We start from the raw sequence: 18063 nt of genomic DNA on the forward strand, positions 1-18063 counted from the left end.
CATCAATGTGCACCTGCAGCCCAGAGAGCCAACCGGGTCCTGGGCTGCATCAAAAGAAGCGTGGCCAGCTGGTCGAGAGAGGTTATTCTCCCCCTCTGCTCTGCTGAGACCCCTCCTGGAGTACTGTGTCCAGTTCTGGAGTCCCCAACATAAGAAGGACATAGAACTCCTCGAGCACATCCAGAGGAGAGACACAAAGATGATCAGAGGACTGGAGCACCTCCCCTATGAAGACAGGCTGAAGAAGATGGGGTTGTTCAGCTTAGAGAAGAGTAGGCTCCGTGGTGACCTTATAGCAACTTTCCAAAATCTGAAAGGGGCCTACAAGAAAGTTGGGGTAGGGCTTTTTACATGGGTGTGTAGTGAGAGGACAAAGGGCAATGGTTTGAAGATTAAAGAGGGGAGATTCAGGTTGGACATAAGGAAAAAGATTTTTCCTGTGAAGGTGGTGAGATGCTGCTGTGGATGCCCCTCTCTGGAGGTCTTCAAGGCCAGGCTGGATGGGGCTCTGAGCAACCTGATCTAGCAGGAGGTGTCCCTGCCCATGCAGGGGAGTTGGAACTAGATGATCCTTAACCCAAACCATTCTATGATTCTAAGAAATGTGAAAGAGGATGCCAAAACAAAACTAAAGCTGGAGGAGATGGTGGCACATAAAACACCTTGAAGATGACAGCAGTGATCATCCAGTGATCATCATCATCATACTGCAACCTGCAGTACCCAATTCTATTCTACCTTGGGGCTACAGTGACTTTATGTTAGGTAACATTCCAGTCAAGGTGCATATAAATCTTATGACAGTTAGACTGAGTTTTGTTATAAGCAATAAAATTTGTTTCCTGAATATCCTACCAAAGACACTCAGGATAGAGAACTGACAGAAAGAATGACAGTTCAGTGTATTTTAGAGATAAAATTTTCAGACATCTGCTTTATCAAAGAATTGTGACAGAGAACCACATGGAAAATCAGTTTTGCACATGTAATTCACTATTTTCTATGTTCATTGATGCTTTACTTTTTTTGACCTTTATATTCAGAACAGTACTCATTTAGCATAAATGTGCTTTTCCAGTCACACATTTGCTTGCTTCAGAGGAAACACTGTTAGCAGAAGAATGCGAGATGCAGAAATTCTTCTTTTTACTTCAATAACCAGTGATGATTTTTACAAAATCCTGTTACAAGGCTGACTGTCACTGTACAGAAAACTAATTAATTTACTCTGATGAATTTGTCATTAGACAAATCACTGGGACAACTGACTCACTCTGTAATGTTTGCATATACATCTTTGGAGCGCAGACACAGCATAACAAAAGTTACAAGGAAATTTTCTTCATCTGGTTTTGTTAGTCAACTGAGTACTTTGCAATGTTCTAGCATAACTGTCACCTAGCTGGTAATACCATTAGATCAGCACTTAAATACACAGAAACATAAAATCCACATAGGCAGATACAGGCGTATCTTCTTTAATAAACATAAATCCATCACTTTGAATGTTATTTTCACCCTGGTTTCCCAAGGCAATGAAATACTGTGATTGTGCTATTCATTAGTGGTTGCCACTCCCCATCCTCCCCATCCTTCACTTCCAACCTGGCTTAGTAACTTCTGAAGTTGTTGACTTGTTATCTTAAGTAGACAAGGAGGGAAGAAGTCTCCATGATAGTAAAATGCTGTAATTTCAGTGAAAATTATCAGCTGGAAAGAGCAGAGAGACTCATGTCAATATTTTCACTGTGACAAATTCAGCAGTATGAACTGGGCAGTTACCTGTTCTGTACGACCTGTCAGTTGTCCTACAAGTACTCATAGAGTGGCAGAATAATTAGCCCTCATGTCAGCCACAATATGTGCTTTCTCCCAGCTGATAAAGTAGAGGAGAAAGGAAAAAAACTGAAAAGGTGAAGTTGATGGGATGTAGGGAGAACTAGAGGAAATGAGGTGACTTGGAACAAAGTGGGGAAGACAGAAGAGATGAGCCTACACTCATGCACACCTTAAGGCAACCTGACCCCACTGGTTCCTCTGCTCAAACCACAGCTTGATTTCAGAGCTTGACCTGAGTGTTCTACTGGCTCAGCTGCTAACACGGCCATAGGGAATCCTGCTGCTGAAGTAAGAGAACAAGGTTTGTTTTTTACCTGGTGTGGGAATAGGCAACACTGGTATAAATATGTTTTATCCATAACTGATCCAGAGAGGAAAAAGCTGTGCTACTTAGCTGAAAGGGCTATGTTTAAGACAATAAAGCTGTATGCATGAGTAAGTCCTTTAGGTACCTTAATGAGCATTAGATGTCACTGTACTTACTTAGGTTGGCTTTAGAGAATATTACTTTGTACATTGCAAAACTACAGAATTCTATCTAAATTAGAGTGCTAACGTTAATAAGCACAGGTTAATGCTAAATATAAGCAAACACAAATGCTTAGCAGCTGGTTTACTACGCCATCCATTTGCATCCATCCCAGATCAGGGTACTGAAAAAGAAATTATAATAAACAGTATCATCATTAAACATCATTAAATAAGTTATGTATAGCATTTTCCTTCACTTTTCGATTTCAAAGCTATAAAAAATTAATTAAGTTTAACTAGTAACAGTCAGAGATTGAAACAGTCATTCCTCTTCTGCAGAAAATTAAACAAAGCCTAGAGGGACATTCAGTTGGATTCTGGAACATCATCAAAGACCTAAGCAGCATGTCGTGCTGCTAAGAAGCACACAGACCATGTGTTGACATTTACTTGTCAAGTAAGATGACCAAGGTTACAATGAAAGTCTGTACAGAAGGTACAGAAGGTGGGAACGGAAACAAGACTTTGATTCATCCTTCTCCATCTGATGCCATAAACAATAAAAAAATTGCATCAGATCCACTGATTGTACATCAGCAAATTACAGCAATAACAAAGGTAGAATAGTCTTGTGGTTCTGATACTAGACTTGGAATATTTTTATCCAGTTCTTGGCTCTGCTACATCATCAAGCAAGTTACCAATTTTTTTCTCCTCAAGTCACTTATCCATAAAACATGAGAATTTTCATCTTCAATCGTGTCCACTTGTGGCCGAGTGGTTTTTGGGAGACAAACTGTTTCTCATTATATATCTCCAGAATACGTAGCATAGCAGGCCTTGGAATCAGATGCACTCTTGGGTATCTACATTAATGTAAGCAATAATTATTTAGAGTGCATTTTTATCTATATAATATTTTAGAACACGTTCTAAATATGATATTTTGCAACACTCTTCATACTGCAGGTCTACACCAACAAGCTAATGTGGGAAAAACATGTCAATAAAGCATTTAAAACTGACTTAAAAAACACCTCTTACCTGCACAGGTGTCTCCAGAGTGTAGATATGTTCCCCACGCACATTGTAGAACTTGACAAGTGCACTTTTCAACAGGGAACCATTGCTGAGGTCAACTAGCTGGCTTTGCTTCTCCATGCCTGCTACTGCAAGTAGGTCTCCTTGTGTACACCACTGCACAACCACATCTGAAACCGCAAAGATGGTTTGCAATAAACACAGATCAGGATCACAGGAACAGCATTTCCAGGTGCTGGAAAGTGACTTAAGTAGATAAATCGTGCTCTCAAAAGTAACTAGAATGTACTTAGAAAACGAAATCCTTTCATTGAAATAGTAGCAAATATGCCACATATGCACTTCCCAAAACTACTCTCTGTATTTGTAAATTGCAAAAAATGTGTAAAAAACATTCCTTTTTCTCTCTCTATGGTGAACCTAAAATGTAATCATCAGTGGCTCCTCCTAAGTACAAGAATTTATTAGAGACGTTAAAACCGATGTGGAAGATTCTGTACACATCTTTGGGGTAAATAAGTGGAATTAAGTTAATAAGCAGATAAATAATCTCAGCAAGAGAGAAGCAACGTGTATTTGTCTGGAAAGGCCTACAGTGCAAAAATACAGCGTATTTGGCAATGCTTCATGTTCTTACTGACTGTGAGTATAACTTTTAGCATAACTCAAATTAGATTTACAGTTTAGGATAACATGAAACTAGAAAGACTTTGGGATTTTTCTCCATAGACACATATGGCCTCCACGCCATAGGTTTTCTTCTGATAATTGACATGTGAAAATCTACTCATCTGTCTAGCAAGAGCTTGCCAGAGGCACACTGGGACTGCTTAATCTCTTATATACATGGATATGAATATACATATCAGTTACTTCTACAGGCATCTCATGAGGAACACCCACGGCTTCATTTGAAGATGTTAGTTTTAAAGTCTTATATCCTCCAGATCTTTGTCACATTGCAATAAGAACACTAAAACAGTACTTTGTGTTTCTGCTTGTGTTTCAGAGGCAGATTTGCATGTACAAGGAAGACTAAGCTAGTCTTTAAACCTTTTTGTTTTGTGCTGAGACAAAGTGAAGGTAAAGATAAAACTTTTGTGCTCCAGGATGCTCAGTCTGCTGAGAACCTTCTGAAGGCATTTGTGGGCGAGAAGCTCTCTTCAAATGAAGAAGCAGGAGAGAAATTAGAGTTGGCAGGAAGAAACTCAAAATTGTTTAAAGTTGTCAACTTGTCATTTTCTGGGACTTTTATGTGCAATTTAAAATGGTTTTGTATTATTTCCACTTTCTGATATTTCTCATGGCAATTATGCTTCTGTACGTACCAGAGGCAAGACCCATGTTCCTCAAGATAATTCTTCCACAGCTAGGCATTGTATGCCTCTTTTTTTTCCTCTTAGTCCTCAGCCCTTTAAGCAATCTACAGTGATTCATCTTTCTCAGAGAGTACAATGATAGGCAGGTTAGAAATCAATGAGGCACACTAGTCAACTCCACTTTTGCTAAATGGCTTAACTACACAATTACCAGAGTGAAAAAAACCCCTCTCTCTTTTGGATATATATCTTCAAGTAAAACTTTCAGTGGGTCCCCATAGCAAGAGGAAGAAGAGTGATTACTGCATCCAGATGTTTTTTCTCTCTCAAAACTCCTAAAATTAGGCAGCTGAAAAGACAGAGGAGGGCTGAACATGGGCTGCAGCATCCCCTCGGCGTCTTCAATGACTGTTGAACACGGACACACAACAGCTCAACTGATAACTAGGTCTCAGCACCCACACAGAGATTAGAAATCACATAGAGGTTTCATCTAGGGTAAGTCTGCAAGCAAATCAATGGATCAGAGCCATCCCTCAAAACTACTCACCAGCCACTACTTGCATGTGTATTAGCAAACCTTGAATAGATAACACCTCAAATGTGCAATAGCCCTGCATGTGGTAGTTGGAGTTAATTGGTACAACTAGCAAATACAGTTCAGCAGTTCTGCAGGTAGCAGTGTACTGAGAATCACTGAGTTAAAAAGCATTAAAAAAGAAAGGATACAACTGAACAATTCAAGACCTCCACTAGGACTGAAAAAACTTCCAGGAGTGTTGAAGCTGGATGAAAAGAACTTATATTTGGATAATCAAATTCTCATCCAACAGCAAATGTTTTTCTGCATAAATTTAATATGAATGCTCCCAGTAAAATGACAGCTATGCAAAGCTAGAACAGCAAGATATATCAGTAATGCCTGAAATAAGTTTCATAGTTGCCTGCTTTAAAATTACATTGAGTAGCCTACAGCAGCCCATAAAGACAAGGGCATCTGCTGCAGAGACCACAAAGTAATACTTCTAGGTTTCAAACAGAAACACGTGAATTAAGATTTGCACACAATTCTGAAGACAATTCACTCTCAGCAGAATACTAAGTGGCTGGAGCTGAGCAGTTTTGCACATTCTTGCATGTAATAACAACCAGTAAAATATAGTCTTTGAAAAGAAAATTTACGAGACAGTAGATAAAACATTTCCATCTATATGGCAGCTATATGCAAAATACTTTCCACTGTACAAGGGGTAGCTTCAAAACAACAGACAGTGATCTCCCAATCACCCTTCTCTCTCTGTCTCACACACATGCTCAATCCAGCAAGACGTTGCACATTCTTCTTCTACTGATGTCAACAATGTAGTCCGGTTTAACATTCATAAAAAATATTTATATTGTAGCCTGCATGTTAATTCTTTGCTAGAGGAGGAGGGCTTAATTAAAGGATCTTTTTTGCATTAATGAAAATCAGTGAGGAAAGAGAAACAGGATAGATATCCTTAGCAAGATAAAGCCAAAAGCAAGACCAGATGACAACTCAAGACTACCTCCTACTCTATTTGCTACAATGCTGTGGAGATGCTGGGCAGATTGGTTGGTGGATATCACAAGAGCTTCTCTAAACTGGTTCCATTTTCCCAGACTTTTAGCATCCTTTTGGCTGAAGAAGTTTTCTGGATCATAGAATTGCCCCAGAATGCTATATTTTTCCAGGCATGTGCTTCATGTGTTGGCATAGATGGAAGCAGAAGTGGAAAAGAAACTGCAAATAAGTACTGGAACCTATATTTAAATATGTGCTTATGTGTCGTAGTGAAATAAAACTTCTCTCCAGGCAAAGCACTTTAAATTGTACTGAGTGTGCTGGAAAAGCAAGGGACTTTTTGCTGGGTGAACATTTGAACTCATCCCCTCATCTTACAAACATTCATGCACATCACTTCGCAAGATGTATATAACTAATCAGTGGAATCTTCCTTCTCTCAGAATAACTTCCCTCTTGATAATGAATAATTCTAGCAAGTTTCCAAAATTTCGTGGGAGTTAAAGCAGGATTGTGATTTGTATCTTGCTACAAGAAGCATGAGAGTAGACCTCGTAAATTAAAGATGCCAAGGAAGTGTTACATAGCAGGAGCATTCACACAAAGAAGCATAAACCTATTAGCCCCTGCCACTGCAAAACAGAAGACAGATCAATTTGCTCTACAATGCTGCCATAAAAACATGATCTCAAAAATTGAAACACTATTTCAAACATAAAAGCTCTATCAGCCAAGCGCTGCTCTTCCCCCAGCAGGTGTCACTGCTGGAAATGGCAATAATGGCTGAGTTCTTCTGGGTTAGGAGAGACAACCACAAAAACATAACATATACACACATCACTAAAAACAGGAGCATAGGAAGGGGATGACATGGCTTCTTTTTGTACCTTTCAACCCTGAGCGGATGATAGTAGGAGTCAAGTCGTCATAATTGTTCATTAAACTGATGTCTCCCGACGTGAAGCTGACAGTGAGTAGTGGCTTGGTGTTCTGCACTGGGACGGGATATGCAGCTGGTCCATCTGCAAAAACAAGGGTCTGGAGTGAGCAAAAGGAGGAGTTTACAGAATGAATTCCAGGAGGAATTATATCTAGGCTGAAATAAACTGCATTTCAGCCTCCCGCCATCAGGAATGGTCCCAAGCTTCAAACTCTACCTGCTTATTTCTGCAATGTCTACAGGCAAAAGCAAGGCAGGTTTAGCTAGTTAGTTTGCCTGGTTTTGTGAAACTCCAGTGTTTTTACTTACTTAACTTTTACTGTAGCATATTCAAAGTGATATATGGATATACTATTATGTTATACAGTGGTGTTTTTCAATCTTTCTCCATTGTTAACTCCACAAAGCATCTGCAAATTGAAAACCAGTGCTTTGGAAGGCTTCATTGGAACCCAGATTGAAAAACAGTGTAAGAAACAATATAATTGCCTTAAAAGCTATATACTAGATACACTTTATGCTTGGGCAGATGCTAAAGACTCCTCCTGAAGTCACTTAGAGACACTGTAAGGACTTCTAAGAGAACATACTGACCTTTCACAAATGGCTGCATTCTAAATGTTAAGAGCTAGGCAGCAGCATGAAAAGCTACCTGATATCCTGCATCATAGGATCCACTGCACTCAAAGACAGAAATGAGCCCAAATGGAACACATAGCTTTAAAAAACATTTATGCAAAGTCTCTGTTCCTCTGGGCTTTTTTTTCAGCTTTCACTGAAATTCCCTTTTTCAAATACTTAATGACCAATATCACCACTTGTAGCACTTGCTGTTTCATTCTTTTTGTTTACAAGTTCTGAAAGGAGATGCTGATGGTCCCTGATAAAGTGCCTCTCAATGCCCAACCAGCATCTTTTCAGTCAACAAAACCAGTAGAGCCAGTTAAGAGGGATATTGCTTCCTGAACTTGAAAAATGCTCATTAAAAAGCACTCTGGAGTAATATATCTAGTAATCAGCATCTCTACGTGTATATGATTTGATAAGAAAAACCCATCAAAGTCCCAGTCCTTGCTACACATCTGTCTGAGTCAAAGGCTTGTCACCTTTGAGAGGTTTATGCTGCATCTGCTCTGAAGAAAACACATGATGTTTGGGTAATCATTAAAATAGGTTTGCAAAGAGTCCACCCACCCCTTGACTGACTCAGAATAAGCTAGAACATTTGGATTATGTAAATTCTCAGCTGTGTACTCTGCATCTTCACCATCCTCCAACTGGAACCTCAGGATTTTAAAAAAGCAACAAAAACCCTATTTAATTTTGTTCTTTTTCTTGCTTTAGAAGCTTGCTAGGAAATGTGAAGTTTGTTTCTCTTCTTCTAAGGTAAGAAACCTCACCCAGTACCAAAACTGAGGCATGAAAGCCAAACCAAAACTCAGTTTTAGAAGATGCTAACATTTTACCAGATTATCACATTACCTTCTACCATCATTTGTTAAATACATGTGCTTCTCATATTGACATTTATAAACATGATTCTGGAAAAGACAGATTTTTGGACTGAATCCAAATTAAGAGTTAAAGCTGCAAGAGTCCTCAAAAGTCCAGCTCTAAGATGCAAATTCAGAATTATTTTTAGCTATTATGTATTTAACTTTTTAATTGTACAATAACAGCTATATTACTTTAGTTCTTCATATAGTTTAGACTTTATATACCAGAACACAGAAACAGCCTACCTAGATCTTACAGACTAATCAAGAGCATGAAGAGGTATCAGCATTACTTGAATAAGAAGGATGGGACTGACTGTGCATGGATACCTAGGCCTCCAATTTCTTTACTACTGGTGGTTTCCCAAGAGTTTAAGGCCAAAACATTTCACCCAATAAGTTACATTTATATCTAAGGGGAGGGAAGGATTTCTTCCTGACCCTCAAACTGGAAATGTGTGCTGAAGCATGAGAATTAGTAACTCCAGACAGTTCCAGTCACCCTCCTATGCTATGCAGGAAATATTTTCATTTCCCATCCTGCTGTGGAATTTATTGAGCTCTCTATGTGAGGACCACCAAGAATGGGACTACAACAATGAGCATTATCTCTGTTTCATAGGATTTCTTTAAAATGGAAGAAGTAGTACTTTCCACTATGTCTAGTATTGGTGTCTTTTCATGTGAATCTATACGTAATGATGTACTAACTTCTGTGATTGCACTCTGACTACTTCCATACATATGGATCATCGCAATACCTTATGCATATCTGCTTAACAGTGAAACCTGATACACCCCAATCTAGTGTTTTTCATTCATCCTCACCAAAAAACTTCAAGCTTTTTGTTGTTATCTAGTATGTGCTAATGGAGGCAGAGCAGCACAGATGAGGTATGACCATGCAGTGACACTGGTGGCAGACCTGGGGATTAACCCAGTCTCTGGTAGCAAAGCGCTCCATCCCCCATGCTACCTCCACAGGAATGCACCATCTACCAGCTTGAAACTGTGGCCATCCTGCTGTTTTAGTACCACATGACAAATCCCTAGCATTCAAGACATCTTCATGAGCACTTGCAAAGCGGGAACAGAACGTGCACACACTACCTTGTGGTGGGGAATAGTCGTCAGAGTCCGTGTCGCTCTCGCTGCTGTCCTCCACCAGGAAGCTGGGGTAGTTCCAGGACATGCTGAGGATGCCATCTGATTCATGAAGGAGCACGTGGGCGAGCATTCGGCCATGGCAGTCCATGACAATAACCTGTCCATCAGCAGTGCCAAACAGTACCTGAAAATAACAGAACGGCCCTCAGTCCTGCCAAACATCAGCCTCTTACTGCCTCTTCAAATGCACCTTGTAATTAACTAGCTATGCTGGAAATTCACTGAAAACAAAGCAGTCAAGGATGTGAAATGGTGCCACAATAGGACACTACAACCAAAGATGTATATAAAGAATGAAGACAAAACAGCAGGGTCTAGAGGTAAATTCTGAAAATCTATGGGCAAATCATGCTTTGTGGTGGGGTGCATTTTGTTCACTTTAATATGAGCCATTACACTTTATTTGAACTTGGCCATTACTACCACCAAAGTGACCTGGCACAAAGGCTACCCCAGACTCTGCAGTTCTTTAAAATTGGTGGCAGAAACCCTGGTATACATCAGTCACAATGATATCAAAAGGCACAGCTGGCAAAAATGAGGTCTTAGCAGATTTCAAACAGCTTCTGAGAAATAGAAAGCTGAATAGAGTAGGACAGGTGATACAGTTGACGAGCTGCGAGAAGGTGGGAGAATGTCTTCCAAAAACAGAGGCAAAAAGCAATTTGATCCATCAACTGGAAGTAGATTATTATGGTCCAAGAGGAAGGCAATACGTTACATATTCAGGAACAGATGAAGAACAACTTCTACCCACCATTTAAAATACAAAATTGACAACATGAGTTTTTTTTCTTGCCCCTGAGCTACTCCACAGCCAGTGTGTGCTGACTGAAGTCAGACTGACTGGAACCTACGATTTCTCTTTCATAAGCATATTCTGTCTTGAGACTTTAAGCAAGTTAAGATCCTGCATATTTGATGAATTTTAGAAAAATGTCAGGAAACAAGGATTAAGAAATCCACAAAACAATAAATGCATTAGCCAAGGCTGCTGCTGCTGCTGTTACCACATTATTCTATATGAGGCAAATACATTTTAAAGCAAGTTCAAATGCATGTGTCAACCTGAAAACTATCAGGCATTGAAAATGAAGCTAAAGAAAGGGTAAATCTTTAACTTATCTTTCAGTCTACCAACTATTTCCAGTGCTTGTAAATTTTGTAAATTTAAGATTCTAACAATTATATGGCCAGATTAAAAACCCATCTAGCCTTATATTGTATCTCTAACGGTGATTTAAGTGTTTGAGGAAGAGTAAGAGAACTGGAGGCACTAAGCAGGTACCTCCCGTCCACACTCATGTACCTCCTGACAAAAATAACTCCCTCTTTGATAACTGATAATCTCACTCGGCAACCTTTACCTCTTAACACTAAAAGAAATATGGAGTAATTTTTCCCTACTTATATTCTCAACATTGGTCATAATTTTAGAGACCTATGATTTAAACCCTTAATAATCTCTTTGCCAACTGAAGGATCATGGCCTACTTAGGATCACCCTGTACCGCTGTTCTTCAAAGTCTTCAATCACCCTCGTTGACCTCTGCTGTCAGAAGTCTTCCTTTCTATTCAATTCTGAGATGTTATGCCAGACTTGCAGCATTCAAATTGTGTATCCTATCAGCCATACACAATAGTACTCACCTAAGAAGCAACTGTCATGTTTGGACTTCTGAAAGTTACAGAAATGAAGCAAGGCTTCAAAGGTCTCAGTCAAAAATAAACAGTACTAATTTTTTTTCTATCATCAAGGTCATGTTGAGGAAACACAGAAGGTTATAAACTAGAATAGCAGATTAACGGAGGAACGTCAGTGAAGTCATTAAAATCTTAAGAAAATCAATGGAGTTACTTCACATTAACAGAAGCAACGAAAAAACAGTATCTGGCTTCCTTAACTTTAATCACTACATGTTACAAATATTTTTGTGTTAAATAGCTGCTGGGTTAAAACACAGGCTAAAGTTTGCTACAAGCCTCAGATCATTATTCTTAGATACAAAAGCAACAACTCAAGCTTTGTTCATCTCACAGTTCCTTCCCTCTGGCCCTTTAGTCTACTCTTTTTCCACTTGTACCGTCCCATTTCCTTTCATGCTGTTCATTATTTCAGCTGTTTTACATGCATAATCCTTGCATAACCACTTTCGTTCAGATCTCAACACAATAAACTTCTACGAAGTCAAAATCCTATTGGTTACCATTTCTAGCTTCTCATACCACTTTGAACCTGCTCTATATAAAAGTTTTTTACCAGGCTCTTAGGAGTTTTGTATTTGCAAAATAGCCAGACAGAGGAGGTGAAAATCTATTGTTTCTGAAAACAGCAGTAAGTCTCATGTCAACCTAAAGCTGATTCTTTTGAGTAGCACTTTCCCCAATTCATTTAACAATACAAAGTCCTACAGCAATATCCAGTTCAGATCTGAACAGCTGCACATGGGCAACCTAATTCTTGCTCTGGAACCTGAGAGAGCTCTTTAGCAACCCAGAAATGTCAGAGGGCACTCCTCATCTCTTTAGCCAGGCTATAAGTTTCAAAGAGCAGCATTAAGTTTTGAGGTTATTGTAGCTACACAACCTTTAAGATGAAAGCATTTATCAGGCTGGTAGTTCTGCTGGCTTAACTCCTGCTGAAGCTGTAAAAATGTCTGATGGTGTTATCATCCATAACATTACTCAAGTTACAAATGCCACACTCAGGCTACTTATATCAGACAAATAAAACTCTCTTGACCTTCAGAAAAAAGGTTGAGCCACAGGGTATGCCTGAAGGATCCAACAAAGAAATTAGAAAGCTGTATTAGCTGCCTAAATTAACATTTTTTCAGGTATTTGTAGATCTAGGTCTGCGGGAATGTTGGGAAAAGGTAATGAACAAGTTATTGTGGTTTGTTAACTCTTGAATACAAAAGGTAAATTACAATAATAGCAATTTTTAAAAATCCCAAGTACTTATTTTGAAATGTTTCTTTGGCCCTTTGTTCTATTCTACTTCTTGTCTCATCTCCTTTCACACTGTTCATTTTTCAAACTGTCTTTACATGCATTACCACTTGTACGATTATGCATAATCTGATAATAAAATACCTAAAAACACCCAATACATTCAAAGTGTGAGTCAGTTGCACAACACAAATACATTATTTCTTTACAAAACATATTCAACCTTCATGCATCCTGCACTACAGGGAAGCTGTGGTTGATTGAAGACCATACAAATGCAGAGCAGTCTCCAGTGGTGCCCTGATGCTGCATGCTTTGAAGACAAAACTGTGCTAAACAGCACTGGCATAATTCACACAGTTTTTTAAGTGTATCAAGAGCTGAAAGCTGACATCAGTCCTGAAACACAAGTGTCTGGGCTCCTCATGAAACCCAAGCTTGTGGTGATTCCTGTTTATTACAACAAATCTGAATGCCTGAAAAATACTCTCCTATCCGAAATCTGCTGGCCTCTGATCCTATGTGGCAACTTGTGACAAGTTTTGGTAAAAAAAAGTTTTCAACTAAACAGTTTAAAAACTACACTCCATGAAACTAGAGTTCAAGACTGCAATCCCCTTAAGTCCCCAAGATTTCAAAGACCTCAATTAGCACAGTGAAAAATAGCAATTCCTATAAGACATGGTAATCAAAAGATGGGGTATTCTGCTCTGAAGCATTCATCTCAGGAGGAGATGTACACTACCACAACCATGGAACAAAAAAATTCAGTCCAAGAACAATTCCAGCCTGTTCAGTGACTGTGCTATGTGTCTATCTGTTGGGCTGAACTGTCACTGTTGTGATACTGTAATGTGTCTGGACCAGCCACAGGACCAGCAGACAGGGCTACAATGAAGCGACCAAAGACCTAGTGCACTGAAGGTTCAACTCAGGAGGCCCACCACTTCATAAGAGAACTATAATTTACTTACAATGAAGCTATTTTTGCACAAAACGTATTTTGCTGCTATTTAAATTGGTTTAATGTAAGTAAATCGAACTCATCAACAGTAAGAATGCTCAAGCTTTATGTTAATTTGAATATACTAGCCCAGTAGGCAAGGGGGAGATCTTGCCATCTCACCTCATCTGGTTATATGTAGTAGCTGAGGAAATAAAATTGTTATGACTTATAGACTTTTTATTTATATATAGAAAATAGCTGCTGCCCATTCCTACATCTTTGCCTGTGCTCATTGTCAAAGGAGCTTTCCAGAACTACAGTCACTTTGACTTTTTTAATAATGGAGGATAATCCAATCCGAGCAACAATGTATTCAATGACTTGACATATATATTGAGGGGTAAAAGACAGAATTGTTTCCAATTTCAGCCTTTAGTTGTACAAACTGCATAGTCAATACTGATACAGAAAAATACTGATAAAATAAAATGCTCCCTTAGTGACATTAAGTACTAACACTGAAGGTTTCTAATGTTGCTGGTTAAACGAAACTCCTACGAAATCTGATCGATGCATTTTTGGAACATGGCCCATCATTCTGTCTCAGGACAAGGACTGAGCCCTTGACTGAAGCTCAAGTTGAAGTATTAGAAGCTGTACTTGCTATAGGCACTGGAAGAAACATAAAGCAGTAGATGCTACTTCAGGACAGCACTTTTAAAGAGAGAGATTCCAGTATCGTGATGCTAGAAGGTTAGAAAAGCAACCAACGCTTTACTCGTTAGTCCAGGTTAAAAGAACTTCCCTGACTTTCTACGAAGTATGTAAACATGGCAAATGAGGGGAGCAGACTTACAGACTCTGCTAATCTAAACAGCATTGAAAATTAATCTAGGAAACTAGATTTCAGTATAATTTGATTATATAAAACCCAAAATTGTCACAGACAGAGAGAACTTGCCTTGTAGGACTATCCAAGGTGCATTAACGGAGAGCATTAAAATTCCTGGAGACACGGAAATGTTTTGAAAACTAATGTAATCTGTCATGAATTCTCAGGTGCTCTAATCTTTCCTAAGCTGTGGCTAAATTGCCAGTTACTTCACTGAACAATTTCTTGAATTATTTCCATTCCTCCTACCACAGGTGGCAGCTGGAAAGACACAGTGACCACACAAAGGTTACCCAGGAAGTGGCTGATCACATTAGAAATGCAAAGGATTACACGTGTTCTTACTGGACCAGTCCAGCAAACTGAGCTCTACTGGACATAAACCACAAAAGCCTTCTACAGCTCTAAGTAATGCAAGTAACTCTATGTAACCTGTAAATGTTGCTATTTTGCACCAGCAAATATTTTAAACAGCAGTAAGTATTTTAAAATAAAAACTAATTTAAAACATTGTGTGACATAAAAGCAAATCTACTGTCCACATCTTTTAATGCAAATTGACTACCTCCTCTTCCCTTTTGTGGACTGATCCCCAGCCAGTTCTTCTCTGTGCACTGCTAATCCATTCAAACACAGTAAGTAAAATATGCATTGTTATAATTTACAGGGGTTTCTACACCTGCCAAATGATTCATACAGAGGGTATATCCCCATGATGTCAAAGTGCACATGCAGCTATTCCTGTCAGGAAATCCTAAAGGGAGCCTATTTACACTGGAACTTGTTGCCTTCTTCAGAAACATCCTACCTAGGTCTTTTCAGAGCAGTTTACAGCTGTTCTGCAGCTGTATATATAATATACAAATATAAACCTTATTTGCCCATTTCTTGAATGTTCCTAAGCCCTTTTATAAATGTACTGCAGAAAAATAATGCTGACCTTCAAGACTTAGGACAGAGACATGATTCTTTTTCAAAGTTTCTTCCTCAGCCTCCATATCCCTCTAAAGGAAAAAGTCAGCACTGTACCTCAGAAATTACATCCTCCAGAAATGGTAATAACTGGTTTTGTATTGTCAGAAGATACTGTGCAGTTCAAGGAAACTGAATTGGTTCTGTTTGCCCTGATTTAAACATCTGGAGAAATATTAGCATTCATGATAGGAACAGCCTTCACAGTTGTCATGATAAAGCCATCATACTAATAGAGATAAATCTATTTTGCTGAACCAAAATCAACTGAACTATAAACTGATTAATATAAAAAATGATGGATCAAACTTTTTATTATGCAGATAGACTTAGTGACATAGGAAATACTTGGAAAATTATGGTCTTTAAATATTTACATTGATTAGCCTAACAAAAGAATGCCAACCTTGCAAAGGCTGAGTTAGAACATTTTGCAGTTCATTTAGTTGTGGTATTAGCATCTTGCATCCCTTGTGTTCCCCTTGTTTACTGTTTCTCCATCAGAAAGAAGATGACAGTGTAGCAGTCACCTCTTGGGACACATTAAAAATTGAAAGTTTGTTTTTTCTCAGTGTGATATTTCTGGCTTTCCTTCTTTTTAATTCCAAAGGCAAAGAGAGAGAGAGAACCAGAGAGAGTGAGACAGCTGCTTTCCTGCTGGATACTTTTTATTTCCATATAAGATTCAACCACTGTAAAGTGTTTTCTTGAACTGACACAAAAAGAGTCATCACCCCAATTCACATACAAGCTTGGGGGGTAAAGCACTAGGTTTCCTTTGATTGCCTTTATGCCTGTAAAAAACTAGAAGAGTTTTTGTTTCCTTTCAACATGAGGAGTTACCAGCCCCACACATGGATGACACACCACGAGATCATCCAGCATATACACACACCAGAAAAATTCTCAGTTGAGACCATTAACACTCTCGAAAGCAGCACTGGTTTAGTTACCTACTTTCAGGCTTGTTCCTTCTCTTAAAAAGTCCATTGGGTCTAGATAACTACTACAAAGCCCTCAGATGAGGAGACAATGTAAATACATTGGAGATCTTGGTGACAAATCCATGTAATACATATTGAAATATTAGAACTTCAAGATTCAAACCATACTGGTTTTATTTCCCTCTACAACAGTTTAACATAGCTGAATGACTGTAAATGAGATACAGCCTTGGACATCATTTCAGGACTCAAAAATGTACTAGTCTCAAATCCAGGATCCCAAGCTACACAACTGTTCTGGACATGTGGAGATAGAAGCAATTGTCCAGAAGATGATGTTATTTGAAAGCATTCTGGCAAGTCACAGAAAGACTGATTTTTTATATGCTCCTATTATTATACCTGGACTAATTCTTTCTTTTGTGTTTCCAGGCACACATATTTCTATATTATTTTTTGACTCTTGAGACATTTTTCAAGAAAGCATCTTATAACAGATTTTTCAGTGAAAACAGTTGTCTTTCTATATACCATTTACCTAACTATCAATATGCCTCCATTTACTTTTGAAGACTTGCGTCATTTTTTAAACTTGTGTCAGGTTTCAAAGGACATTCAAAGTAGTATGCATAATGAACAAGAAGCCACCAGCTGAAACACCTTGTACAGAACACCTTCTATAATTTTTAACACGCACAGGACTCTGAGTCTGAGCCATTATGCTCCCACAGCAGAAGTACTCTGGAACAATCTTCAAGCAGCACGATTTTCCGTTTTCTCCCTAAACTATGCCAGGGAAGTGCACATATGTCTATGAAAACACATATTCTTTACATATATCAAATTACATATAGCAACAGAAAAATCTACTTGGTGCTGTTAGGTGGGAAAATGAAATTAGTTTTACCAACAACCACTCAATGAGGCAAATAACCCAACTGCTACACTTGGCAGTCTCCTGCGTTGCTCCCAAGCCAGGGTTTAGTTACATCCTGAAAAACATTTTGACTTCTGAAGCTAAAATTTCCTTCAGAGTTTCAGAAGTCTGAGACTTTCTGCTGGGGTTTTGTGACTTGGTTTTTTTCCTATTTGAAAATGGCAGTACTTACCAACAAGGATCGCACTCTCAACCAATACAAAGCAGTTTAGAAGCAATGTCCTTGCTTCTAATACAAAATCAAGAAGCCCCTGGGTTAAGCTATATGCTAATGGAAGCCAGCAGCTCGACTTCTGCTTTCTCCTTCTAGGTCTTGGGTGCTGGCAGAGACAAGTAACTCAGCATGGCCAGGAAATACATACAATGAGGTCAAGTATAAGTGAGTCAACATGGAGAGAGGCTGAGTAATAAACTGTTACTGAAATGAGGCACTGAAGAAGAATTACTTTCCTCCTAAACACAAGGAAAGCTGGAAAGGATTAATCCCTTTTCAGCTGAAACAGTTACCAACAATCCCTGAATGTCTGAACACCAACAAGACACTGGCTACTGGCAAAGATCAGAGAGCTCAAGTTGAATCCACACAGGATAAAACAGTGAT

At 38.8% G+C, this 18063-nt stretch overlaps 1 protein-coding gene across 1 annotated transcript in view; it reads right to left on the reverse strand.

The window, feature by feature from the left end:
- Positions 1-18063, reverse strand: part of TULP4 (tubby like protein 4) — a 112714-nt gene that overhangs the window by 20785 nt on the left and 73866 nt on the right. The window contains exons 4-6 of the mRNA XM_009998558.1: positions 9763-9943; positions 7104-7238; positions 3355-3521 (exon numbers count right to left, since the gene is read on the reverse strand). Coding sequence (XP_009996860.1) covers positions 3355-3521; positions 7104-7238; positions 9763-9943 — 483 coding nt within the window. The remainder of the gene's footprint in view (positions 1-3354; positions 3522-7103; positions 7239-9762; positions 9944-18063) is intronic.

The sequence above is a fragment of the Chaetura pelagica genome, unplaced genomic scaffold (assembly GCF_000747805.2).
Source record: "Chaetura pelagica isolate M959 unplaced genomic scaffold, ChaPel_1.0 scaffold455, whole genome shotgun sequence".
Lineage (NCBI taxonomy): Eukaryota > Metazoa > Chordata > Aves > Apodiformes > Apodidae > Chaetura > Chaetura pelagica.